The following is a 26,574-nucleotide window of genomic DNA, read 5'->3' on the forward strand; positions in this document are numbered from 1 at the left end:
TTTGAAACACACAAAATGCATTATAATCCATTATAATATTATAAAGATAGGTGAAGATAGGTGATTGATTGAAGGTGGTAGAACCCTTTGTGGTTCGACTCAGAGGCACTACCGCCACACCTATTTCTACCTAATAACAGCAGTGTTAGGTGATGCTGTGTTCCGGTTTGAAGGGTGTGGTAGGAGACAGACTTTTCCGAGGCGTTCCAGCTTAGTTCTCAGGGGTAGCGGCGCATCTGTGGCCGACCTTAGGTGGGAATATCTAATCCTATCTGGGGTTGATTATATATGTCCATGGGCGGACTGTATGCTCGTCTGCTACTCCTATATTATAAAAAAAAGAATATTAACATAATAAGTTATGATCAGTTAAATATTTCCGAATTGACCTATGCATAAAAACCAGTTTATTCATTTTACATATTTTAGGTAAATAGTCCGATTGTGCTTTGACAAAACTACTTTCAATCATTGTTCTTGATTATTCCTAATAATACTATGTAGAAAAATCGCACTAGGTAATAAATAACACTGTAGGAATATAGACAAAAACAATTTTTCTCTCAAACAGTTTTAATATCGACGCCGATAAACATCGTAATACGCTATGTGACGTCATTTTTCGATTCGACCAATGGGAATGCGTTTTGCAAATTTGAATTTCGCGCGCATAATTTACGATTTTTGATTAAAGTTTTAAACAATTGAACACGAAATAAAGAAAAAATAATGGTTTAGATGTAATTTCAGGACCGTAATGTACCGAGGAAAAAAATAACAAGCAAATCTATATCACATGCATATTCCCTATTCTACAACTTTAATAATCGCTGCAAGGAAGTAAACAGGAAGCGATTGCAGTAATGTGATAGTAATCATTTAATTATAGTGATAATTTATGCATCATTTAGTAAGTTTATCAATCTTTATTACCCGTTAAACGTGATTAATGCGTGCATTTTTAACTGAATTCTACAATTTATTTGGAAAATACATAGATCTATTGGAAAATAGTTGTTATAGGGTTGGGGTTGGAAATCTTTAATGAGTAATAAATAACTGGGCCAACCAAGTATGTGCTTTTTAACGTACGCTCCGCCATCCTTTAAACGTCACGATTTTTTCTGGTGAAAATTGTAATTAAATAATGAGATTGGGGAAAAAAATAAAAGGGGAAGAGGAAACAAAGTAGAATATTCATTTCTTTATATCACAGTAAACATCAATTGATTAATTAATGCATAAATGAATATGTACTTCAATACACGTCATAATTATTTTAAATCCTGAGACCATGTGAATGTTTGATTCACATATCTATAAGGAGTTAGGACAAAGAGTATAGTAACCTATACAGGAATATTAGGACACCCGATTTTGTCTGTTTAAATAAGATGCTTTCCAACATTTTATTAAGCCTGTTATTTGATTGATTAAATATATGTTTGCAAAATCTATATCCAACTAGTACCATAGTTGGAAAAATTCTAGTAGGTATTAATATTTTTTCAATTTAAATCAATTTTTGATACAAAAAATAACGGTCCAAATTATTACTGACACCTTATTGGGCGGACTTGAGCGGTATATCACCGCCTCCCATTTCTAGAACTAGAAAGTGTGGAAAGTTGGAAACACTATATATTGATATCAATATTATGTATCTGCAAAAAATCTCACCAATCCGGGACGACATTACAATAACACTATACCGGGCCTGCACTATTTTAAAATAAAAATACACAAGTAGTACATCATGTTATATTTCATATATTATATATTTACATACAAAACAATATAGTTTTGGTATAAGTTTACCTTAAGAGGTATTAAGATAAAATATAAGTAGTTATTGCTTACATCATTGTGTACTTATAAGTACTCAGTGTGTTTAATATAAAAGTTTCACAATAAAACAAATACATGTGAGCTATCCGTACAGGTATTTCTAAAATTTTAACACATAAATTATGAAAATTTAAGTCTTAAAACTATAAGTAGTAGGTATAAATTAAAGAAACACTGGCTAAAAAGAAGTTTTTTTGTGTTTCTAATTCCACTCTTGATTGTATCTAAATAAATGCATTGAATATCAAGGATCAACTTAATGGCATGTCGTGAAGAATATACAGTAACACTATTGAATTAAAAATATACAAAAAACCCATTCCACATAAATGTATATTAAGTGTATAATACTCCATAACAGTTCTTTTTAATTAAGCAATAGAAATAGCATACTAACTACACATGGTTAGGTTAGGACATAACTTCAGCTTAACTACATTAGAGATAAAAGTCAAGCATTCAATGTACTTTATTTTCATATAATATAATGCGCATCTTTAAGATTTTTTTATTGCAGTGGCCGGCATCAATATTTAAGGCATCTCATCACATACATCCTACTTAAAAGTTTAAAGAGTATATATACTATTAATAGATCCGTACACTTGGTAACCAACGACGCTAAAAATAAATATTGCAACTTACTTCATACTTAATTGTATTTTCATTAGCTTATAGTTTAAAATTATATATTTTAAACTATAAGCTAATCAATTTTTGTAACATCCTTCTATGCAAAGTTAACATCCCTATCCACAGATTAAATATAATAGATCTAAATGCATTGAACCTGCATTTTTTCCTTCAGCAAAACGTTTTTAATAATATTTTTAGGGCTGCCTCGTAATTTATTTGAGGGTGGTAATAGCGTCTACATATTTAATTGGGTAATTATAATTACACTGGACGTTCCTCGATATATCAGTGATCAGTTCGTCAGTCGGTGCAAGTACCTAAACTTGGTATCATAATAACACAATCAATAAATACAATATCATTAGTCGAGCATTATTTCCAACAAATCATCTAGGAAAATTATTTACTTGTAAAGACATTTGCTAAGTTTTTTTGATTTATGATATAAGGTACTGCCTTATTAAGCGTACATCGGCATAAACTCGTGAAATCTTAATTTTTTTCTTCTAATTAGAGTTTCTCAGAAGTCTTTTATTGGCGATAGCGGCGTGATAGCAGCGGGGCAGAGGTAGACGCGCTGCTTTATAGATGTAGGCACAGGAACTCAGTTGTCCTCTATGGGCGTGGCGGCAGCGGGACAGAGGTAGGCGGGCTGCTTTATACGTACGTAGAGGAGCTTAGTTGTCATGTACGGGCGTGTTGGCGGCGGGGAAGAGGTAGACGCGCTGCTTTATAGATGTACGTAGAGGATCTTAGTTGTCCTCTACGGGCGTGGCGGTGGCGGGACAGAGGTAGACGCGCTGCCATAGATATACGCAGAGCATCTCAGTTGTCCTCTATGGGCGTGTTTGCGGCGGGGCAGAGGTAGACGCGCTCGGGGTAGAGGTCGCCGCGGATGCGCAGCGCGCTCGCGCCGGCCGCGGCGGCGCGGTGCGGCAGCTCGCCCACCTGCGCCGCGTCCGCGAACACCTGCCACTCGCCCGCGCCGCGCACGATGCGGAATGTGGTCTGGTGACAGCCATTAATCGAACATTATTAGTACATTAACTAGCCGCCTTACACATACTTCGCCTAAAAGTAGAATGGCAGGGACATAGATAAGTATAGATATTTCACCGCCTTGTAATTGAAGGAAGCCGGCGTTAAATGGCGTAAACGGCTGACAATTCCGTCAGCCATTTCATGTCATGTCATGTCATGTCCGGCTATCATGGTGTAATTTACGCGAAACAATGCCGACATGTGCAGTTAAGTTGTGCAAAAACACGAAATTGAACAAAAAGTGCGGAGAAATATAGTTTCATTCGTAAATAATCTAAAAACTACATTTTTTTAAATAATTTTCAAACACGTAAATAAATGACAGTGACAATTTCAATTGTCAAAACTAATTACATTTTCTTGTTAGAAGTGAGTAATCTTTACTAATCAATGGACAGGGAATAAGTTGAAGTTTAAATAAGCACTCGCGTCTCAAACATTATTAGCATGTCATTTTTTTAAATTTTGAACATGAGCAATGTTAGCCAAAATCACAAGTTAGAAATCAGGAGCGTTTGTGTACCATTTGGAATATCAATTAAATTAAATCAATTGAATCTTATTTCATCGTTATTATTATATTTGCGGAGACAACACTATTAATTACTGACAGCTCTAAATAGCAAATAATTTTCAAACAACGTAGCTGTGTATTCTCTCTTAGAGCTCTAGCAAAAATCTTAGACGACTTCTAGCCTCGAAGGGATCATAGTGCCTCCTATACCGATAGAACACCATGAGCGCATCGACGCACAGACACGTCCATACATCGACGATCATAGATGATACACTTAATCCGATGATCGAACACGGACTGTCTGGCAGTTCGCACTAACATTGTGTAGACTTGGGCGTTAACGCTGTAGTTTTGTAATGCATTATATTATATTTTTCTAACTGTTGTTTTTATTCATTATATTATATTGTATTGAAGTCCTATATTCATTGTAAGATTATATGTTGATTGTTGAATAGCGATTATAACATTTTAGTAGTGGACGTTAGGTTAAAAGTTATAGCACAGCAGGTCATTGTGACGTAACCACATTTACACACTCACATAAGTCCCCGGCACGAGCTTCGCGGTGCGCTGCCGGCACTCGGGCCCCCAGGCGCCGAGCCAGGCGTTGAGCACCACGAGCTGGCGGTCGAGCTGCGAGTCCACGTGCGCGCGCACGTTCACGTGCAGCAGGATGTTCGCGCGCGGCCACTCGCGACCCGCGTCCATTAGGTCGATCGCGAACGAGTGCAACATGGGACGGAGTCTGAAGGTCCAATATTTTCTTTTTATTTATATTTTTTTTTATTATTATAAAAATTCGACTTATGACTCAAGGATGCTATAGTAGCACGACGAGCTGGCAGCAGGATGTACGCGCGCGGCCACTCGCACCGCACGTCCATTAAACCCGCTCCAATCTCACGAGAATGAGAGAAAAGCCCGATTCGTATGGGCTCCACATTCTCGTTTCTCGTGCTTTTCTCGCGTTCTCGCGAGATTCTTGCGAGAATGTGGAGTGAAAAAAATATAAAATAGCGTAAGACTTTAAAGGCATACATATACTTACAAACATACATATACATACAAAGTTATTAAATACTTGCCATTCAACATCAATTGAATATTAACTAATTTATAATTATGTAGATTTAATAACGGGACAAGAAATGTGTGACAGTCTACTACAATTCAATAGGTTAAACAACTTAAGGGGCAATTCACGAATATTTTCCGTCCTTTCTTATATAAAAAATACAAACCTTCCATAAATAACAACTTGATGTCCTTCTGGCACTCCATTCGTCAACGTAGCAATAACGTTAGGTCGCCAACTGGGCTCTTCATTTATTGGAAGACTGCTTAGACTAGGTCTGATAGGTACCTGTGCAAAAATATAATTTTCATTATCTTAATACCAATTATAATTTCAGAAACAAAAAACTATCAGTGCGATATTTTGGGACTTTGAACTTTTTCGCATTCCGACAAAAATATTGATAAATGATTAGTATTCCTAAAATGTAAAAGCAAGTGCGATTTGCTCAAAATTTTATTACATATTTTTGCGAGTCCAATTTGCGAATAATAGAATTGTAAAATATTTTCCATTTCTTAACACCTAATATGGCAAAATCCTCAGATTTTCGCAGGATCATGCAGATATGTCAAAGTTCTAACGTGATCCATGAACTACCAGTACCTCAGCATAGGGCGCTGCCGATCTCGGGTATAGGTCAGACTTCTCGATCTTCAGCGCAGCATCCCTGACGCCGGTCACCTGCACCCACGTGCCGGCCAGCGGGCTCGGGTTCCGGTGCGCGAAGCTGCAGTAGTGCTCCCCGTCTACTGCCCAAAGAGACTCTTTCTCGTCTACCAGCACTTCGATCGTGAACGGCTGCCCCATTTTAAAGGGAAATAACCTGGAAGTCCAGGAGACAAGTTTATCATAACTAAGCAGATATCCGCAATCAATACTTAAAATTACTATAGTTGTATTTGTTTTACCACTCTTTTATTAGCTTGACCTGTATGTATGTATGTAACGAAATCTTTGAACTTGATTTCTACCCACTTTGAACGGTCCTATTAATTTAAAACTTTGAACTCTTATGAAGAACCGATGACAATACACGATTTTAATAATTTTATCCCATTCACCTCATTAGGATCGTCGGGAATCAGGATAAACGATTTCCCTTGTGCGATTTTAGCGTGGGTTTTAGTTTTTAAACTATAATTACTGTATATTAGGTACTTAGAAATTATAATTAGAAAAAAAAATTATAATGTTTTATAATAACTTAGCACCTTATCGAAAACAGTACAACTTGATTTAATAAAGGTTGCAGTCCAAATTGGCGATCTACGTAAATGTTTCTTACTCACAGGTATTCTAGAGAACAAGTGAGAAGCACATAGAAATGTTGTCATTTTGGATTAAAATTTTCGGTGAATTAAGTTATAGGTAGATAAAAATTACCTCAGTGATATAGGTAGGCATGTATATAAAATCGATAAGGTATGTATGATTTAACGTTATTTACCTAAATGCAGTTGTCTCCTCCGGGCCCCATTTGTCATGACGCCGCGTGTTCCGAACGACATAGCACTGAGGTAAGCGCACGTTGAAATGTACTGCAATATCTGCACGGGCCGACTCTACATCACCACACCCTATATTTACGGCAAACCTGGAACAATTTCAATAATACATACATTCATTATGATAATAGGAATTCTTAATTATTAGCGGGAAAATGTTAAAATTTCGAGAGCAAGTCTAATTTGGGATTGCCTCAGGTAAATTTTATTAATTACGTGTACTTATTATGGATTATGTACCTACTTATTTTTTTGTGAAAAATGATAAATAAATATATAATTAAAAATTTGATCAGAAAATGGTAAAAACGCAAAATCGATTAGAACGTTTCGGGGGAGAAAAGTTACTGAAATGCATCCCTAATTTTTTTACGATGTGACTCTACAATCCTTATTAATAGTCCGACAAACTTGCCTGCGCGTGGGCAGTTTTCTGAAACAGTGACTATATTATATTTCTTATGGTAATTTATATTCAGCTTCATAAGCAATTTTCAATTTCCCCGGATAAGGAGTTTTTAATTTATACTTTCGTTTAATATAATTACTACTTTAAAAGCTAGAACTTATGTTATTTGCTTCGATCACTAGTTCTTATTAGTGATCGAAGGTTATTTGTCAATAAAATTAATAATTTATAAATAATATTATAATAAATATTTTATAATGAAGTAATATTTTTCCAATTCTTAGGAAGTTTTAACAATATTATGATCGGACTAAGGTCGTCGAAGGCCCGGCGAAAAGCTGAATAGAGGCCCCCAGTGTAAAAAGTTCGTCTGTGATTCGGTGACATTTTTTTGCTGACTGATACACATATCATAGATTTTTTGGTTCTGACGACCTTCTTTTTAGCAACTGTGTTTGGAGGCCCCCAGGATTGGAGCCAGGGGCAGTCCGCCCCTTCCGCCCTCCCCCCTTAAGCCGGTAGAGATCGTCAGAAGTATCCCAGCCACAAATCTGTATTTCCCTACCACACGCACATAAAAGTTAGCTTAATTATAACAGTGATAATAGGTTGGTAAGATACGAACCTTGGTAAGGTAGGAACCTTCAAATTCATTGTCAGTCACTACCTCCTATAAATAAATGTACCTATACAAAAAGAAACTCTTTCATGTTGGCAAAGAGAATAATAATCATAAATATTAATGTAGGTGTTCAAATGCAAACATTTAAGAACAAACGAGCTTATTACAATTTCATTTTCGTTTGGTTAAAAATATCTTCATAGCCGGCATATTACGGAATTGATACATTGAAACTTATGAAGATAATGTATTACATATTGTGTTACCATAAAATACAATGGGATTAATATAATATGAGAACTATACATTTTTAATAACAGAAATACACAAACTTATACCCACTTATGCATAGATTACAAAATAAATGTTAAATATGTTAAAAACATATAGGTAATTAATTATTCAAAAACCACACAATAATCACCGCGTGTATACCGCGATAATGTTGTTCATTAATTCATTATAATAATTTAACCTTCATAATGCATTATGCGTGGACTCGTGCCGTGGATCGAGCCAATCTCTGGACAAGGCCAGATGCTAATATTGAAGTTGTAAACTTTTTACTGGATTCACATTTAGAAATGTAACTGAGTCCGATTGCCTAATGGTCCCAAATTATATTGAGCGAGAACTTGATGCTTGAATATACTATTCGAGAAATTTATGCAAGTATTCATAAGAATGAATGAATGACTAATGATATATTATTATATGCATGAGTCAATCATGATACTATATATGGAAATGACGATCGATAATAAAAAGTAGGATAAGTTATGTTGAAGCGTAGTTACTTGATATGATTTATATGAAATTATTTTTTTAGAGGTTGGAGTACTTTGCAGTCCACTTAACTGTTAGTGGTCAGTGCTAACAAAATTCATATAGAGTAAAGGTTTTACCTAGATTCAATTACAAATAAACTAAGATGATTTCCTAATATGTAAGTCTGCCGCATTTTCATATTCATAATTTTTGTATGACTTGACGAGTGGCAGCTTAATTAGACTCATTCTATTTGAATCTAGATTTATTACAAAACTACTGAAAATATCTAAATTTCTTTACAAACTTAAGTCTAGGATAGCTATATGGAATTCTACATTTGTGAACTTTAACATTATTGCATGTTATATTTATACTTTAATAAACCTGTAAAAACTAAAGTATACGCAGATATCAGACATACGTTTTTGGTAAGAATGTCTATACTCAATTATTCTTATGCATTCACAAATAAAGCTACTTTGGACGTTAACAAAGTAGTGTTGTTTAAATACTGGCAAAAATACTAGTAGATGAAGTGGCATTGGTATTTTCGTTTTATCGGAATCATAGGTTATATTGTATCCTCATGATTTCCAATGTAGTCGAGATGAGCTGTATTTAATATGAAAAATAAACATGGACATTACCAGGGTAAATCTTCGCTAGGTGTGCCCGTACAAACAATATGGGAGCCGATTGCAAGGGGTTCAGTGAGTGTCTGCGTGAACTTGATGTCTCGAGCTTCTGCTAGCTGGGTCTGAAACAATCATAATAAGTTTGTTTAGCATATCTGTACATTTGAAATATTTTAAACGTAGAACATTTCGTGGTTATACTCCCGAGTTGTGGTACTGGATTATGTTTGCCTTATAACAATAGTGTTATGCGCTGCTGTGTTCTGGTTTGAAGGGTGTGCTAAGTGGTTTGAGGTATACGAAACCTTGTAATTTAGTTCTTAAGGGTAGCAACACATTTACCCGACGTCCGGTTCTCTTCGGGATTGACATAGGTAACAGTTGCAACTTAGCATCTAATTATGCACTCAATAGTCGTTTTCTACTTCTATAAAATAAATAAAAACTTGCAATACAAATATACTAACGATAGTACTAAGAAAAAGTTATAAATACAGTACTTAATGTAAGTCTTCCAAGTAACCAAGTATTTATCACCAGTACTGATATTTGAGGACATTTAACCGTTTCATACGGCTTACTGTGATAAGAATGAATATTAACGACAATAACTACTAGCTATAGACTACCTATACTTGTGCAAACAAACCACGTAGGATTGTCAGTAAACCTAAAACGGCGCTGAATCATTGCATGAGGTCATCAAGACGCAGGTTGACTTTAATTGGTGCCAGGGTTATTTAATAAGCAAAGTTGCTAAGACGGCTCGAAACGGAATTTAAATGAGCAATTAGTGTGGAGTTTCGGCTAAGGACAACACACCTACTAGGAAGTTCATTATTGAATAGGTTATCATATATTATTCATATGCAATATTAATTGCCCAGGTAAACACATGAATATTAATCAAGAATATACACGGAATTTGAGCAATCTCATTGTCCATAAATAAATATAAATCTATATTTAGGTATGTATAATAAACATAAATGCACATTAAATTGAAATGAATTTATGTAAGAGTAATAAATTACCAGAAACACCATTTTCCACGTTTAACAATTCAGGTTACGAGTACATAGTACATAATATCGTCGCATTCAGAAGTGCAGTGTTTTTCAAAGTGTGAGTTGCGGCCGCCTGCGGAGTCGCTGTTTCATAAAGTGTTACAAAATATTTTTACTTAATAATGAGGTCGTGCCATGAGACAGATTAAAAAGCATTGTATTAGTGGACGAAACTATTAGTAATGATTAAAATCGTATCGCATTTTAAAGCGTTGTACGTATATGTATTTCTTCAACAAAGGTACTTGCGTTGTGATAAAAAGCAATAGAAATAGCAGGATTTTTCGTATTTATTATGACTTCGAAATTTCCTCACAAACTGAGAAGGTAACGAACGTTGCGTGTCAAGAAACAATCGATACTTTTTCCATTTGCCTTACTTATACAATCGCTAACAACGGCGCATGTTAAGCTACTTTTATAATTAACACAATTTACATAAAGGTATCAGGTTATACTGATGTTTACTAAACAACAACAGTAGCAGCTTATTTTTACATAGAAATGGATTAAACTCATCATTATCAATCCATTGGGTCTAGAAATCATAGAAATGTAAATAATTCTAATTCATTTATATTTTCACATTTTTATCCTAATGTTTTTATCATATTGTATGGATAAGTAAACTTATAAATGCTTTGGTTTTCGCGTTTAAATTAGTACGGCGTCAGCAATTTATGATTAGATGGGCTAAAGGGGATGGCGTGGACGATAGCCACTTTATAGCTTAAAAGGGGGACACGGCTTGCCCCAGTTTGTTAAGGGCGGCTTGGTATATAAAATAAAAATCGCCCCTTACCGTAGGTATTTACGTCAGGCTAAACGAGGGTAATGTTTATAATTATACTTGACTCAATATTTTTTATTTACGAAGATCATCACTCTTCGACTTGGACCCTTCTGAGAGAAACTAATGAAAAGCAAAAATATAATTATAGCTGTTCTTACGCGTAGACTATAACGTAAAATATATAATATAGGTACAAAAATTAAACAAATATTTAAGCGCTTCAGAAGTTGACTTTTCGAAAACGTTGACACAGGTGTTTAATTATTTGTAACATGCAAGCTAAATGATAATTTTCATAATATTTGTTGTTGATTTGGCAGATTTTCAAGTAAAGTTTCAACCCCTTTTTGACGCCTTAAGAGGTTGTATAAATTAAATAAAAAATACTAAATAAAATAAACCCGTTGTCCAAATTTCATGGTTCTAGTAGATAAGGCTCTGCAACGTTTAGTTAGGAGTGAGTACTTTGGCTTATATACAGGTGAAATTTTCAAGTAGCGAAAGTTCTGAAGGATTTACGAGGGGGATTTAAATAAAAAAAAAAACTGATATAGATATTTGAAGATAGTTTAAAAAACCTCTAGCCGGGATCGAATAAATTCATTTTTAAAAATAAAACACACACACACACACCCTCTATTATCGTGCCATCGGATAGTTTCGCTTATAAGAGTCAAATTCCAGGGAGAAATCTTTAATGACAAACTAAAAGAATATGCAGTCCACTCTTAGAAGAGACTTGGGTGAAAATTAGTTAATCTTTGCTTTAATATACTCGGGGAAACACCTCGGATACCTCCACCTCCACCAGAAATGTTATTGAAAAGAAATAATTTGCCAAGTAGATTGCCAAATAAATTGATTTAATTTTATTTGTTTTTTAAAAATTCTTATCAGAAATGTTGGTGAATACATACCTAATTATTTTACTATTTATTTACCTTTTTGCAACATTTTTACCTAAAATTATAACAATATCTTTACATACAATTTTGGATGTTAAAAAGGCATGAAAATTCCTATGAAATATTCGAAATCTTTGACTATTTATAATACGTGTTTGTGTTAATTATTAGCGGGTAGGGTAATAAATAACAGGTAGTTTTATTTTTACCATAAATATTTTTTTAATCTTTTAAAATAAATATCGTAAATAGATAGCGTACTTTAATAGTAGGTACTACTAAGGCAGATATTAAATACTTACCTTCTTATATATTTTTCGATTCTATATTGATATTATTTACTTGTAAACAATATTCAATTAAACCATAAAAACTTACCCACACTAATAAAACTAATAAATTATAAAAATATTCATTTAAAAGTGCACTTTTTGGAGAATTGTTGTTAACACAAACATCTAATCTAAATAAGATTTACCACTGTGACTGGTATTGTCTCTTCATTAACACTATTTTGTGGCGGTCGAGCCCGGCAAAATATTCGGCGGCAAAACGCACCACAGCCGCATCTATCACCACAACCCATTTTCGTATCAACTAAATATTCACTGAACGTATTGAATACGCGGGTTATTGCACTGAAACCGGCGACACATCATTCTCCCGAAAATATCCGCTCCAACCACTATTAGCACCCTAGTTACGTCCACAGCCCACAACTCGCAAATCGCAAACATAACTTTCAGTCTTGTTCGCGTTGTCGTGTTGTTGTTTTCCTTTCTCACACAGTGACAAAATGAGACAGCTATATGCCTCCTTCCCTTTTACGCCTCACACCTATAGCTACCGTAACTATAACTGTGGTCTGTGAGTAATGAAGGTAAATAAAACAGTCCCGCTAATCTGCCATCTAGCGGCTGTATTTTGTTCAGTAAAAAATATGAAGATTTACACCGTCTTATACGATTCGTTACTCCTGAACTTTAGTTACCTTTATCTTCTATTTTATTAATCTAAGTCTTTAGCACTTACTTAACTAATGATTAAAGAGTACGGAGCGGAAGAGACACGCGTGACGTTGAACTTAGTAAAACGCCAAGTGAAACAAAAAATGATGGAGGTGTAATACTACAAATCTGTTATTACTTATAGTCTCAGGTGAATAAAATAAACTATTTTAAGGAATATTATTACAGGTCCATAATTGGGTTAATAAATTATGTTTACTTTGGCACCGTAGCAAGTCGTCAACCCATGACTGTGTTAGGAGTCTGCTTGGTTGTCTCTGTAGTCCCGGGACTAGAACAGGGCTACGGTATCCCCTGCCTGTCGTAAAGGGCGACTAAAACTGCGCTTCCGGGGATGCGGGCGGCAAGATTGGCAGGTCGAGCCGACTCCGGGAAAGACGGTGGTGTGTGTGGTCGCATAACGTCGTAAACACCAGACGGTGTGGGGAGTCCTGAAGCTCACCTAGGCGGAGCCTGAAGGGGCAACGCGTTCAGTGGACTCCCGTTGAGTTGCGTAGAAGATCCCGGAGTCCTCTTAGCAACGCCGAGGACGGCCACCTGGGGGGGTTTAGTGCGGTAAGAATCCCACATAACCCTGTGTCGCTCCCACGGCACGGGGTGCCTTTTGAAGGTTTCCCCCTCGTAAACAAAATAAAAAGGGGCGTGCCTGGTATTCAAACCTCGAACCCCCAGATTGAGAATACATAGTTTAAAGCATTGCAGTACATTAAGCGCAATTTGCTTAACAACAGCTGCAGTGATCCTAAATCACATTTGAAGGATACTACTTTTATCGGGAAAAAATTGACTCGGGGCCATCATTGCCCCGCGATATCAATGACGATATACCTATTCATTGAAGTAATCACCCATTAGAAAAGGATTATAAACAAACACAGATATTACCTTTGTACCCAGTGATTATGGCAGAACAATTTCAACTACCATTCACAAGATTGTTTATCGCTGCATCATGCAACCTCAGATAAATAAAATTTTACCTGAGTGCACAACGTGTATCTAATAGTCAGAGACGCAATGGACTGGGGAAATCGATAGGATGAGATGCTCTATAAACGTTTCTGTACGAGTACATAATTACATACAGTTATCTACGAGATACGTGTACATAAAGTATAGATGACTCTCAATTGACCTTGCGGTATGCTATAATAATGCTGGGTCTACGCTAGGCGAGTCGAGCGTTCGCAATCGGAACGTCAATCGAAGACGTAATAGTTTGCAAATCAATATAGTTAAAAAACTAAAAAAACACGCTTTTATGATAAAATCAACTAAAAAGTAGAAAATAATTTACAATTTAGGAATCAATTAAGGAACAGTAAAAAGTATAATTGTGAAAAAAGCGTGGGGTGCTCCATTTATCAGTTTTCGAAAAGCACATACGTCGATCGCAAATTAAATATGTACACTTCCGCGTTACGAGCACAACGCGAATTATTTTGCATTTGTCAATAAAATCGACAATCTGCGGAAGTGCGGAGCGTAGCAAGCGCAAACCAACGCTCGAGGCATATTCGTACCAGACTTAACTCCCGTCTGCTCTGCTCGCCTAGTGTACACACAGCTTTATAAATCGATAGTTCAATGATCTGAAATTGAATGACGGATTATACGACGGAACCCTGTTTTATTGTTAAAATTGTTCATATTTAGCTACATAAGTAAATATGGACAGATCCTATACTTGGTGATGATTGATCACTCGTATGACTGCGAAGGTATTATGAAATAATTAGTACTAACAGCAGCAATTAACTGATAGACTGGACCACTGGGGTTTCTTAACAATACTAGTACAAACTGTATGCTCTTTTGATATGATTATTAGAGTAGATAAAACGTAGTGCTTATATTCCTTTGGTAGATAGGTACTACTTATATGCAACCATTGATATAATAACTAAAATTATGTTACTAGCGGGCAAAACTTGAAACATACAAAATACACCAAAAGAGTTTTAATATATTATTGCATACAACCTATTAATTAGATAGTTAATACAGGAACATGTATTAATTAATGAGTAACTTAACTGGTATGTTTAAGTTATAACTCACTTATTTTGCTGTTTGTATAACAAGAAAAAACTTCACTTCATTTTACCCGAAGATAGTTGTTAAAGTAAAAATAGCTTCCCTAAATATAGGGGCTGACTTATATTGTTCTCGTGTTTGTAAAAGCGATCCCTATGCTTAATTTCTTAAATGAATATGACGGGATAAATTAAAATATTATCTAGTTCTAATAAAGCAATATATAAGTAATATTGATATTGACAAATGTAAATATTTATCGGAAAGTAAAGTGGGAGTAGTTTAGAGTAGAGTAGTTTAGAGTAGAGTAGTTTAGTAGTAGGTACTTACATAAATTTACTTGAAAGAATCAGTGGAATTGAGGTCTTCATAACAATTACTAACCTCAAAGTCCAATGCATCTTCGGCAAAATCGTATTCTATGAACTCCTTAGGCAAGTGACCGTCTTCCACGTCCATTTTTATGCAATTTACACATACAGGCATTATTGAAACTGTACTGTCACCATTTCACATATTAACACTATCGATTATCATATTATTTTATACACGTCTTATTATCTCTTTTCATTTTATTATGTTTTCGATCGATATACAAAAACAATGCATCTTTTAGGATGTAAATGTTTTGTTTTGAAATACACGCTGATTAGATAAACACAAGAACCAAGCAACGCTCTGCATTGCGGAGACGTATAACATTGATAGCGGAATAGAGGCTTGTGATTGGCGAATTAGTTAGGTGGTTCGTCCACACTACTCCACTAGACGGACGAAATAACCAGCAACTTGATAACCACATAAAGTTGTTGAACTAAACAAGACCTAAAGCATTAGGCGTTACAACACATTTTAATATTTTCTTGATATGTTCACTTACATCTCGATGTACTTACAATAACCAGAATGCGACGTATTATGTTGTTTCAGTAGAAGGGTAAACCAGTTAAGTAACAATCAAGGTAAACAAGATTTTATTAATTCGTATTCCAGAATTTATACTTTTACTTATAATAATCAATACTTTAACTAAATAATCCCTTAAGATATATGTATCTTTTTACTTTCAAATTATCCGCATTAATTGAAGGTTCTACATTACTACTTTATTCAGAGTTTTGTCTTTGTAAAATAACTTTTACGTTTAGTAAGGATAGGCTGGATAGGTATGATTATTAATAATATATTTAGTGTAAGAAATAAAAAGACGTTAATATAAAGATAAGGTGTTTACAAAAACTTATAATATACTTTCTTAATGTTTTTATTTTCAACAACTAAATGCTTACATTAATGTAGATAAGTATATTATATAGGTCATTAAGTTTATTAGTTCACGTTCAACATGAGTATTGAAATGATACAAAGGAATGTTAGGCCACATGAAGTCTAAAATATCACATAAATACACCTGGGTGGTTAAAGTTTTATTCTTCGTAACGCTACTGGTGGAACTCTACTAAGGCTTGATGTTTTTGAGGGGAGGGACCTGTAAAAAAAAGAAAAAGAAATAACAAAAATCAGTATAAACGTCACCTAAACATACCGTTAAATAATTTGTTTCTTTTGTTAAAAATATTTTATTTTTCTAGCAATCGACTTTACTATTTAAAACTTCATATTTTATTGCGCGACATATTTGCAGTTAATTAAAGATGTTCTTTGTCTGTAGTGAATATTGTAAAGATAAGCGGTAATCCGACCCGCGAATAATTGACGACCCGCGTGGCGGAGCGGTCACCATGCCGGTCTGACGCGCGAAGGGTCCCGGGTTCGATCCCCGGCCAGGCAGATATCTAAATGATGAATTTAGATTTCTGTTTCTGGGTCTGGGTGTTCGTGTATTTGTCTATGTGTGTGTTCATTGCACCCACGACACAGGGAATCCTAGTGTGGGGCTGTGAGTGTAGAAAGCAAAAAAAAAGAAAAAAAAAATCTTTTGTGATTCGACTATGGAGGCATCAGCGTCACACCTATTCCTGCTTAATTTGTGATATATTGACCTAAGGCGTTTTAACTTGGTTCTTCAGGGTAGCAACGTATCTATGGCCAATCTTAGGAAGAAATTTAATATATTATAGCAGTAGAAGACGAGCATGCAGTCCACCTGATGGTAAGTGGCTACTGCCGCCCATGAACATCTGTAATCAATCCCAGATAGGATTACTCAATCACAGATGCGCCGCTACTCCTGAGTATTAAGCTGGAACGCCTCGGAAAAGTCTGTCTCCTTTACACCCTTCAAACCGGAACACAGCAGCGCCTAACACTGCTGTTATTAGGTAGAAATAGGTGTGGCCTACAAGTACAGCCTACATGATTCTCACTGAGAGCGCCGTGAAGCTCCACAGCGCGTGTATTTGGCGTGGTGTGCGCGTGCGGGTGGTCGCGGCGCACGTGCTGCAGCAGCTTGGCGCGCGTGGCGTACTGGCGCGGGCAGGCCGCGCACGCCGCCGCCGCCGCCGCGCGCCGCCCGCGCTGCACGCACCCGCCCGCGCCCGCGTCCACGCCCGACACATCTGTGCGACACGACATTGTCAACCATGCTATTTGACCTAAAGCATCCACTATTCTGACAGGGACCGTTCAAGTATTATGTAAGTAGATTTATTACAATTATTAACCCTCCACCCCCATTGCCCCTATCAGACACATCTGTGCGACCATGCTATTTGATCTAAAGCATGCACTATTGTGACATAGGGGCCGTTTAAGTATTACGTAAACAGATTTATTAAAATTATTTACCCCCTTGTCGGCAAAAGTAAGCAAAGCTGTTACCCCCCCCCCCCATGCATACGTAAACATTTTTCAATTAATGTATTGGATTTTTTAATATTATAATTATAAGGTTATAATTATAATTTTAAATATGCCTAAACGGATGCATTATTTGCGGGAATCCCCGAAAATGCGTTTCGTTTTCAAGCAAAGACAATGTGAGGGTTGCCATTCGTGTAAACAAGTAAATGACTACCGATGACGTAATCATCATCTAGAGTCCCCTAACCCCCATGTCATCCGAAATAAGCAAAGTAAAGAAATAGTGCTCACGTAATACTTGAACGGCCCCATATGAGTATTAATTGGTACTGGATTTTGTTGAAAATAGTTGTGAAAATTGTATGAAATTGTCGTGTAAAAAAATTGTATGAAAAAAAAACGTAATTATTATGAAATTCTAACAGTTATTGATATAACAAAATGTATTTAAGACAAAGGCAAATTAGTATTCTATACATAGGATCATCGAAGAAAGTAAGAAGGATATAATTTTGAATTATACTTATTTTTTAAGAATAATAGTGGAATAAACTGTTCAGTTTTTTTTTTCAATTTGACTATGCTCCTATATCCTAAGCATTCATATGCTGGGTAATCCTCATGCAACGTAGAAAGCCAATAGAATATTAGGTCACCCGGGTGATGTTTGTCGAAGTGTCGTCGTCGCTTGGCGGCCGAGCGGTAGAGCGCGGGGCAGGCGGCGCACGGGTAGTGCTGCAGGCGGCGCTCCAGCGGCACGCGCGTCGTCGTGTTCTGGTGCACCCGCCACAGGTGGTTCACGAACATGCCGCGACGCTGTAACTCATACCTTAGTACTACTCCACTTTATACTTTATTGAAATAACTGAGATTTTTGTTCTATAATATAGTAGTAGCAGCCGAGCATGCAGTCCACCTGAAGGTAAGTGGCTCCTGCGCCCATGAGTGTAATCAACCCCAGATAGGATTAGATATTCCTACCTAACGTCGGCCACAGATGCGCCGCTACCCCTGAAGACTAAGCTGGAACGCCTCGGAAAAGTATGTTTCCTTTCAAAACGGAACACAGCAGCCCCTAACACAGCTATTATTAGGCAGAAATATGTTTGGCGGTGGTGCCGCCTGAGTCGAACCACGAAGGGTTCTACCACCCTTAAAATAATATGAATTTGCAAGTTTACGGTAGACAAGCAATTGAAAAGAGTAATGGAGTAATGTTTCTTCTTTGCCCATTTATATACAAAGCCTGTGTAACACATGGGTTATGCACCATCTTACTTATGTATCCAATACAGTTAGGGATTATACATTACCCCCAAACAAACCTGGTTGATCTATTTAAGACATATTTCAAAAACATCTTATTTAATTAAAGAAACTAAAATTTAAATTAAATACCTTTTCTGCAGATAAGAACTTACCTTAAAAATAAGTTGACAATCCTCACATTTGTACATAATATCACTAGTTTCTATCATTTTCTGAAAAAATAAAAGTAAAAATGTATTCCATTGTCCATGGGAAAGGTGTTAATAGAAAATATATCAGAATCAGATGAAAGTTGACATACTGTACTATTACAATGATCCATAATGTGTTGTATTAGCTTATCCTTGTTCAGAAAAACGTGTCCACACTCACAGCTAAACATTTCTTTTGAGATTTCACTGCAAAAAGTGAATATTAAACTATCATAATTACGTCATTATATTATTATTCTTATTTTCATTTTATATTTTTCACTGAAAAAAACAAACCTTACATATTCTTGTGTTTTGTAAGAGTTTAAATTCTTGTTACATTCTGACACGTAATTATTTGTGACTTGTATTGATTCCTGAAATTAAAACAAAAGGGTATTACTACACTATTAACACACACGTATTATACGTACAGCTATAGCAGAATTTACAAAAATAAAATCATGCATAATAATAAATAATTAATTTAATGTGTTCCTGAGGTTGGCTACAGCGTCACTACCCTTGAGGACTAAGCTGGAATGCCTCGGAAAAATGTCTCTTATCACACCCTTCAAACCAGAACACAGCCGCGCTTAACACTATTGTTGTGAGGTAGCAATAGCGGTGGCGGTGGTACCGCCGGAGTTGAAACACAAAGTATTCTACCATCTTCTAAACGCGTGTCATAGATTAGTAAAGATTACTCACTCCTAACAAGAAAATGTACCCAGTTTTGAGAATTGAAATAGTTGCGTAAAAAAGTTTTGCCACGTCTCCGTGCTAAAATGTCCCTAAAATATTTGAAATACTTATTTATTTATTATGTAAATTACGAAGTATTAGTTATTTTCTCTAAAAATGTTTTTATTTGTCAAGAATTCAAAAAAAGAACTTACTATAATAAGCCATTTGCGGCTTCATTCAATTTCAAGGCGGCGAAGTATCTTTACTAATCTATGACGCGTGTTCACACTTTTGTTACAATAAATCATGATTATATATTAAAATAATACCAACCTCATTAACTATAGACTTATCTTGACATGAATTTACTTCAGTATCAGTTGTAATTTTTGTTAAAGAATCTTCGACGGAACTACTGTTGTTATTGTGTAATTGATCTTGAGGATCAATCAAATCCTTTCCTGATTTGGAAGTATTGGATAAATTTAGATTTGATATTCGATATGCATCTAAAAGACTATTGAAGTCTATATTAGAAGTAAAGTTTTGAATATCTTTCGACATCTCCTGACTTTTTGAAAGCTTTCGACAGTTTGATTCCCCTTCTAATTCAGTATTCGGAGACATCTCAGCTGTAAGCTTCATTGAGTAGGATCTAAAACAATCAACGAATTTATAATAAGCTGGTTCTTCGCCCTTGATTACAGGTTAGGGCTATATTTTAATAAGAATTGTGACTTTAATGTTCATTTATTTACTGTAACATTTAAGAACAGAGTTCTAGCCTTCTAGTATAACATAACATATAACTTACGGCTTTTCGTCCTTATCCGTGCAATGACGAGTCCTATGCCTTTTGAGCCTGTAATAAAACACTTTTTTTTGTGTGTAATTGTAATTAAAATGGATAAAAAAATAGAATTCTATTATGTTCTAATTATGTTAAATTTTATATATAGGTATGTAAATGAATTGAAAGTTTTCATAATGGATACATTGAAGTAAAAGTACTGATAATTACGTGAAAAGTCTCGTGAATGTCTTTTTGCATCTATGGCATCTATGACGCTGATGTGAAATAACTTTATTGTCCTGAAAATAAAACACACGCATTTATTACATACAAAAGTCCTTTCGTAATCCATCCATTTTTACTCTACGGGTATGGAATAAAGGAACTAAAATGTAAAGTCACAAGATTAGAGGCTTATGATAATCTGATAATGAGTGTGTAAATAACCTTGTGTTCAAAATCCATATGGTTTTGAAGTAGTGCTGCTGAAGGCAAAGCACGTTTACATTCATAGCACCGCCATTCGTGAGCTAAACTTGATAATGCTGTAAAGAATAAAAATATGTTAGACAAAAAATTCGATAGAAACTGTTTTGGATTACGTATTTTTTTTAATACATGTTACTACAGAATCGTTACATAACAGTACATAGTTGTAGCTGTTAGTATATTACAGAAAGGAGATGATCGCTCTGTGGAGGTGGTACCACTGTACCTATATCTAGCATGAAGCTTTAATTTTTTTATTTTATTTTATTTATTTATTTCCATTTGATTTGATGGAAGGGTGTGGATGCTGGCTGGCATCTGTGATTGCGGCAAAAAATCTTTGATCAATCACATGGATTCATGGAGTTGCTCATGGTCATTGTTTTAATCATACAAAAAGAAATGGCACCTGTATTCCATTATTTACTGACCTTATTTATTTTAAAATAAACACTTTAATAACATTTCAAAGTTTACATAACTAATTATTATTAAAGCAAACACTTTAATAAATACCTTCCCTAAGGTCCAAGCAGGGAGATTCTGGTGGAAATTTATGTATTTTAACATAGTCACTGCTGTATCCTAGGATTAGAGGTGTCCGTGCAGGTATTGCCTTAGTAGTGAGTGCATACAACTCATTGTTTTCCTCATACAACCAAATGTTAGCAGTTGTCTGATCACCTAGTGGCAACAAACCAAGCCAATTTGATTTATCTGAAAGTAGAGAAAATGTTCTATATGAGCATGTGTTCTTTTTCAAGTTTTTTCTACATTCTAAAGGTGGCAAACAAACATATGTTTCACTTGATGGTACGTGGCAGACAGCCATAGTAAACTAAAATAATCAAGCCCAAATTACATTAGAAATTCCACTTTAGTTGCCTGACTTCAGTTGAAATACCACAGCTGTGCCTACAGATGCAGTGTCACCCCTAAGGAATAAACTAAAACTCGTCTAAGGCCCCTCAAGGCAGCCCATAAGATTGTGGTTATAAGGCAGATGTATCTGTGGGTGCAGAGCATCCAAAATTGAACCACAAATAGTTCTACCACCTTAATTGAATGCAAATTAACTAGTAGCGTAATTTAAATTTTCATTATTTTTATTATTTAATTTACCTTTATCAGTGACATCAATGTGTGTGACAGAATGTTGATCTCCCTTTAACAGGAAAAGAGGGAATTTAGATTCTCTAGATTCTTCAACCATCTTGGTTGCTTCTGAATGAAATATATGCTTTGTAACACCTGAAAAATTGATAATGGAATGATTAAATTAGCATTTTTCTATAGTCATAAAATGTCCTTGATGATAACTATAAGTGATCTACAGGCTTTTGAATTTCAGCCCCAAGTTTCCAGTAGAAAAGGAAATTAAATTTGATCTAAACAACACTGTTTTATGGACACCCCATATATAACACTATATAAACATAAAAACAAATACAGTGACTCACACCCTAAGTAAACATTTAGATTCTAAATTTTTAGATATGTGGCAGAAGATTTAACCCTCTGTTTTTCAGATCAATATGGTGACCGCTTAAAGTATCATAGTAGAAAAATACAGGCATACCTAGCACTGGGCCAAAGCGTACCCTACTTGGTAGAGAGCGGCGAGGAGATATGGAGTCATGTCTGATCTGCAGCACACCTGGTAATACAGCTACAGCACGTGGCGGCATGTACCGGTCTGATATATGTACTGTTCAAAAGAAATTGTATTTACTTCTAACATTTCATAAATATTATGTCTATGTATTTATGTAGATTTACTATGACTGTTACTATGTACTATTAATGTACTGTAATGTAATGTATTATGTACTATGACTGTTTTTATGTGTGTGTAATTATATAGTACTTGTGGTCTTCACTTATGTTAAGTGGTTATTGCTACTTATGGACACTTGACTCATAAGTGACATCATGTGCGACTGACTCACAGACAAACCACTATGGTATCAGGAGTAGTAATGCGTCTATGATTGGCTTCACGTATGCACCCTGTTCTGTGTTGCATTTTTTACCATACACAGCAGTGTCTACATACTGTCAGGTGAACTGCATGTTCGTTTCTTTACTTCAATCCTAATTAAAAAAAACATTCCAACACCAAAAAGGCCAGCAATATGTTTAATTTGTTGTTGCAGCTGCATCAAGTTTTTAAGAACACCAAATCTTATATATAAATTGTTGTGTCACAATGTAAGTACTCCTCCTAAATGGCTTTTACCTATTTTCACCTAATTTTATATGCATATTCAGTAGGTCTGAGTATCGGCTACTATCTATTTTTCATACCACTAAGTGATAAGGGTTGTTCAACCTTAACATTTTATTATTTATATGGCAACACAACATTTGCCGGTCAGCTAATAACATATAAAAAATTCAGTACCTTATTTAAATATATATACAGGGTTACTGATAATTCGATACATTCCCTTGGAGGGGTAAAAGTAGAGCTAATTTGCAATAGGGTTTGTCATTAAGTACCCTAGCCGATAGTGATTTGTTTTTGAGATATTCAAGTTTTTGTGTTTTTATTTCTAAGTACCGATTTCAGGCAAAAAATAAAATGCTCCTAAGTGAATGTCCTATTTTGATCCTATTTTTATGCATAATCTTATACCTAACATCGCAACACTTCCTTAAAATGACAATACGCTGTAGTAGTACCCATAAACTTTACGTTATGGAGGTCAATTTGCTAGAGTTCAATAAAAAAACCCTTTTTATTTCCACTTCAGAGTGAATTTGCATATAAAGGATGTATGGAATGTGTCGTACAAATTATAAAAATAATAGCCCTATTTCACTAGCTATCCAAAATGGCATAAAACTTTTATCTACATTGACAATCACAACAATAACACAGTTTAAAGTGTTAACTCAGGTAATGTGCTTTACCTGTGGCGAACAGTAAGATTCTAGTGCAGTATGCGAATCCGAAAATTACTGATGTTCTGAGTAGTTGTTTTTAGCTAATAACTTTTTTATTTAAAAAAATACCGTAATATTTCGTAGCACTTTGGATAGCTAGTGAAATAGGGCTATTATTTTAATCATTTGTACAATACATTCCATACATCTTTTTTATCCAAATTCACTCTGAAGTGGAAATAATAAGGGTGTTTTTATTGAACTCTAGCAAATTGACCTCCATAACGTAAAGTTTAAGGGTACTACTATAGCGTATTGTCATTTTAAGGAAGTGTTGCGATGTTAGGTATATGATTATGCACAAAAATAGGATCAAAATAGGACATTCACTTAGGAGCATTTTATTTTTTGCCTGAAATCGGTACTTAGAAATAAAAACACAAAAACTTGAATATCTCAAAAACAAATCACTATCGGCTAGGGTACTTAATGACAAAACCTATTGCAAATGAGCTCTACTTTTACCCCTCCAAGGGAATGTATCGAATTATCAGTAACCCTGTATGTACATCAATTTTAAACATAGTAAGCACTTTAATATATTTCTAGGGGTTTAATTTAAAATAGCTATTGAGTACATATTGCATTACAACTTTAAAGTTTTTTTGTAATAATATTAAAGTAATAAATGAGAGTGCTGTTCAACGGATGGTAAATGGCCTCTGCCGCATATGGATAGAACTCCAGATAGGATTGCAGTCCTACACGTCGTCTAATGACGCGTTGTTTCCTCCGAGGAATATATAAATATAATAGGAGTTTAAACACCTCCTTTAAGTGTAGACTGTAGCCCTCGCCATACCCTTCAAACCAGAACTTAGCAGCACCTTACACTAGTTTTATACGGACACCTTCGATACAAAGTAATAGTTACCCATAGTTACCGTAATTTTCTACAAGTTGTTTCTCACTTTTGGAGTTATCAGTGTTATCACACATCATTTCTCCGTCACAGGAATATATTTATTATTCAGTTAAACTTAAACTATTTTTGTCTATATTATATCTTATTACAATATGTAGTGTACAACTCTAACACAGTAGTGTAAAATAAAAAGGTTTTTTTCAAGGGATTTGAATTTGAAATGAATCGGATAATATATTAAATGTCATTTGTCAATTGTCAGTTCTGTTGTATATCAAATGTGACATAACGTCACAGAACATCTATACTCCTCATAACGTCATCTTAATATTTTTTTCCGTTTTGTGTTGACACTGGTTCAAAAACATAATAGTATACTATATATTGTAGAGAAATAATTATACCATAAATCATTTGGTACCAAATATACTATAGTATTGAAGCGTGGGCCCAGTGGTCGTGAGTGGTGGTGAGTCACCATTGTGTGACGGTAGCGCAGACCGGACCGCTTCTAATTAATATATTCAGAAGGGTCGAGAGGATCCAGAGTTGAAAATAAAAGACTTGTTGCTTGTAGGAACCGTAGATTCGGAATAATTTATTTGGATTTTTTTGCGCCTAGACGAATATGGAATAGGAGGATGGAATATGCGGAGGTAGGCAGGTGAATGCTCGAAGCACCCCCAGGCCGCTACGACGATCCTAAGAGACACTACAGCCGCCGTCGGACTGTGACCTCTTATTCGGGAAACAAGTGGTGCAAGCGGTGCTCCATAGGGAGCGCCTGCTGGGTTGTTGACACTGAAGGTGTTATCAGTTCAAGGCTTGACTCATCGGGAAGATGATCATTGTCAGAAAGAAGCTCTCCCCTCTGGTCCAGGAGGTTTTCTAGGTCCGAGGAGAGTTTATTTGAGGCGTCGGTCAAGATATATTTTATTTGGAAAAAATACACGCTATTTATCCAAAAAATATTTACAAAGGAAATAATCTAGACCTATAAAAATGTGAACAACCAATAAAAGAGCAGAATTACGCTACCATATAAGGTAAGGAATGAGTCCGCGGCCTTGGCAGTATGTAGTAGTAGCCGCACGCTGCTGGCATGTTGTGTGAGAATCCAGATGTCGTAATCATCTCCTAAATTAGTTTCATGATAATATTTAAAAAAAAAATCATTTTATAGAAGTTAGCACACAAAAATGTATGTACTCAAAGTTACATTAAAGTTACTCGGCGAAAACTAAATGTGTAGGTACTATATTTTTTCCTAAAGTACTTTTATTTTATATTTGTAATGTTTTGTTAAACTGCTAGTTCACTCTGAAGTTTTTGCGAGCAGGTGTAGTCATACAATTTGCTATGGCGACGCGATTTATTTCTATATTCAGAGTGGACTAGCAGTTTTACGCGTACTATAGTAATCGCGGCAACACCAGGAGCAGCGCGAGGAGCAGTGCGAGGATCTAGATGGAACCGCACCATTACGATTCTTTTGGATTCACAATTTTCGATGGTACATTGCTACCTAATCTCATCGTCTATAGCACTGGTCTATAGGCGTTATGTGCCCATCGTACATGAATTATGACGACTCAGAGTATTATGACCTCAGAGTAATTAACAAAGAGGAATACTAATGTTATGTAAGTGGGAATGGGGATAAAAAAAGAACT

At 35.4% G+C, this 26,574-nt stretch overlaps 2 protein-coding genes across 6 annotated transcripts; both read right to left on the reverse strand.

The window, feature by feature from the left end:
- Positions 1-1,747: 1,747 nt before the first annotated feature.
- Positions 1,748-15,706, reverse strand: LOC140749494 (galectin-8). Of its 4 annotated transcripts, none has more exons than XM_073082563.1 (7): positions 15,280-15,706; positions 9,078-9,187; positions 6,571-6,717; positions 5,727-5,946; positions 5,287-5,408; positions 4,586-4,790; positions 1,748-3,492 (listed from the first exon to the last, which is right to left on the reverse strand). In XM_073082563.1, the coding sequence occupies exons 1-7, from the start codon at positions 15,379-15,381 to the stop codon at positions 3,310-3,312; spliced, it is 1,089 nt and encodes a 362-aa protein (XP_072938664.1). In that variant the 5' UTR covers positions 15,382-15,706; the 3' UTR covers positions 1,748-3,309. The 4 variants fall into 4 exon arrangements, with proteins under 4 accessions (XP_072938664.1, XP_072938663.1, XP_072938665.1 ...); XM_073082562.1 differs by lacking the exon at positions 15,280-15,706 and adding an exon at positions 12,309-12,599; XM_073082564.1 differs by lacking the exon at positions 15,280-15,706 and adding an exon at positions 10,100-10,288.
- Positions 15,707-16,834: 1,128 nt separating this feature from the next.
- Positions 16,835-25,133, reverse strand: LOC140749688 (uncharacterized). Of its 2 annotated transcripts, none has more exons than XM_073082808.1 (13): positions 24,921-25,133; positions 22,667-22,795; positions 22,210-22,338; positions 21,604-21,804; positions 21,046-21,143; positions 20,827-20,897; positions 20,620-20,667; positions 20,139-20,460; positions 19,416-19,495; positions 19,229-19,325; positions 19,080-19,139; positions 18,315-18,474; positions 16,835-17,414 (listed from the first exon to the last, which is right to left on the reverse strand). In XM_073082808.1, the coding sequence occupies exons 1-13, from the start codon at positions 24,976-24,978 to the stop codon at positions 17,137-17,139; spliced, it is 1,731 nt and encodes a 576-aa protein (XP_072938909.1). In that variant the 5' UTR covers positions 24,979-25,133; the 3' UTR covers positions 16,835-17,136. The 2 variants fall into 2 exon arrangements, with proteins under 2 accessions (XP_072938909.1, XP_072938910.1); XM_073082809.1 differs by having other exon boundaries at positions 24,911-25,132.
- Positions 25,134-26,574: the final 1,441 nt, after the last annotated feature.

This window comes from Epargyreus clarus, unplaced genomic scaffold (genome assembly GCF_041222505.1).
Source record: "Epargyreus clarus isolate Ecla_fem2 unplaced genomic scaffold, WU_Ecla_fem_2.2 ptg000018l, whole genome shotgun sequence".
NCBI lineage: Eukaryota > Metazoa > Arthropoda > Insecta > Lepidoptera > Hesperiidae > Epargyreus > Epargyreus clarus.

Bases quoted from the DNA above. Each gene is read 5' to 3' on its own strand.
- LOC140749494 (XM_073082562.1), bottom strand. From the start codon at position 12,416: ATGGGTTGTGGTGATAGATGCGGCTGTGGTGCGTTTTGCCGCCGAATA. The intron at 9,188-12,308 runs GTAAATCTTATT...TGATTGTTTCAG, and splicing joins AGACAATACCAGTCACAGTG to ACCCAGCTAGCAGAAGCTCG. The intron at 4,791-5,286 runs GTTTGTATTTTT...TTGGACCTTCAG, and splicing joins CAAGTTGTTATTTATGGAAG to ACTCCGTCCCATGTTGCACT.
- LOC140749688 (XM_073082808.1), bottom strand. From the start codon at position 24,978: ATGATGTGTGATAACACTGATAACTCCAAAAGTGAGAAACAACTTGTA. The intron at 21,805-22,209 runs GTAAATTAAATA...CTCTACTTTCAG, and splicing joins CATTGATGTCACTGATAAAG to ATAAATCAAATTGGCTTGGT. The intron at 21,144-21,603 runs GTATTTATTAAA...TATTCTTTACAG, and splicing joins CTGCTTGGACCTTAGGGAAG to CATTATCAAGTTTAGCTCAC.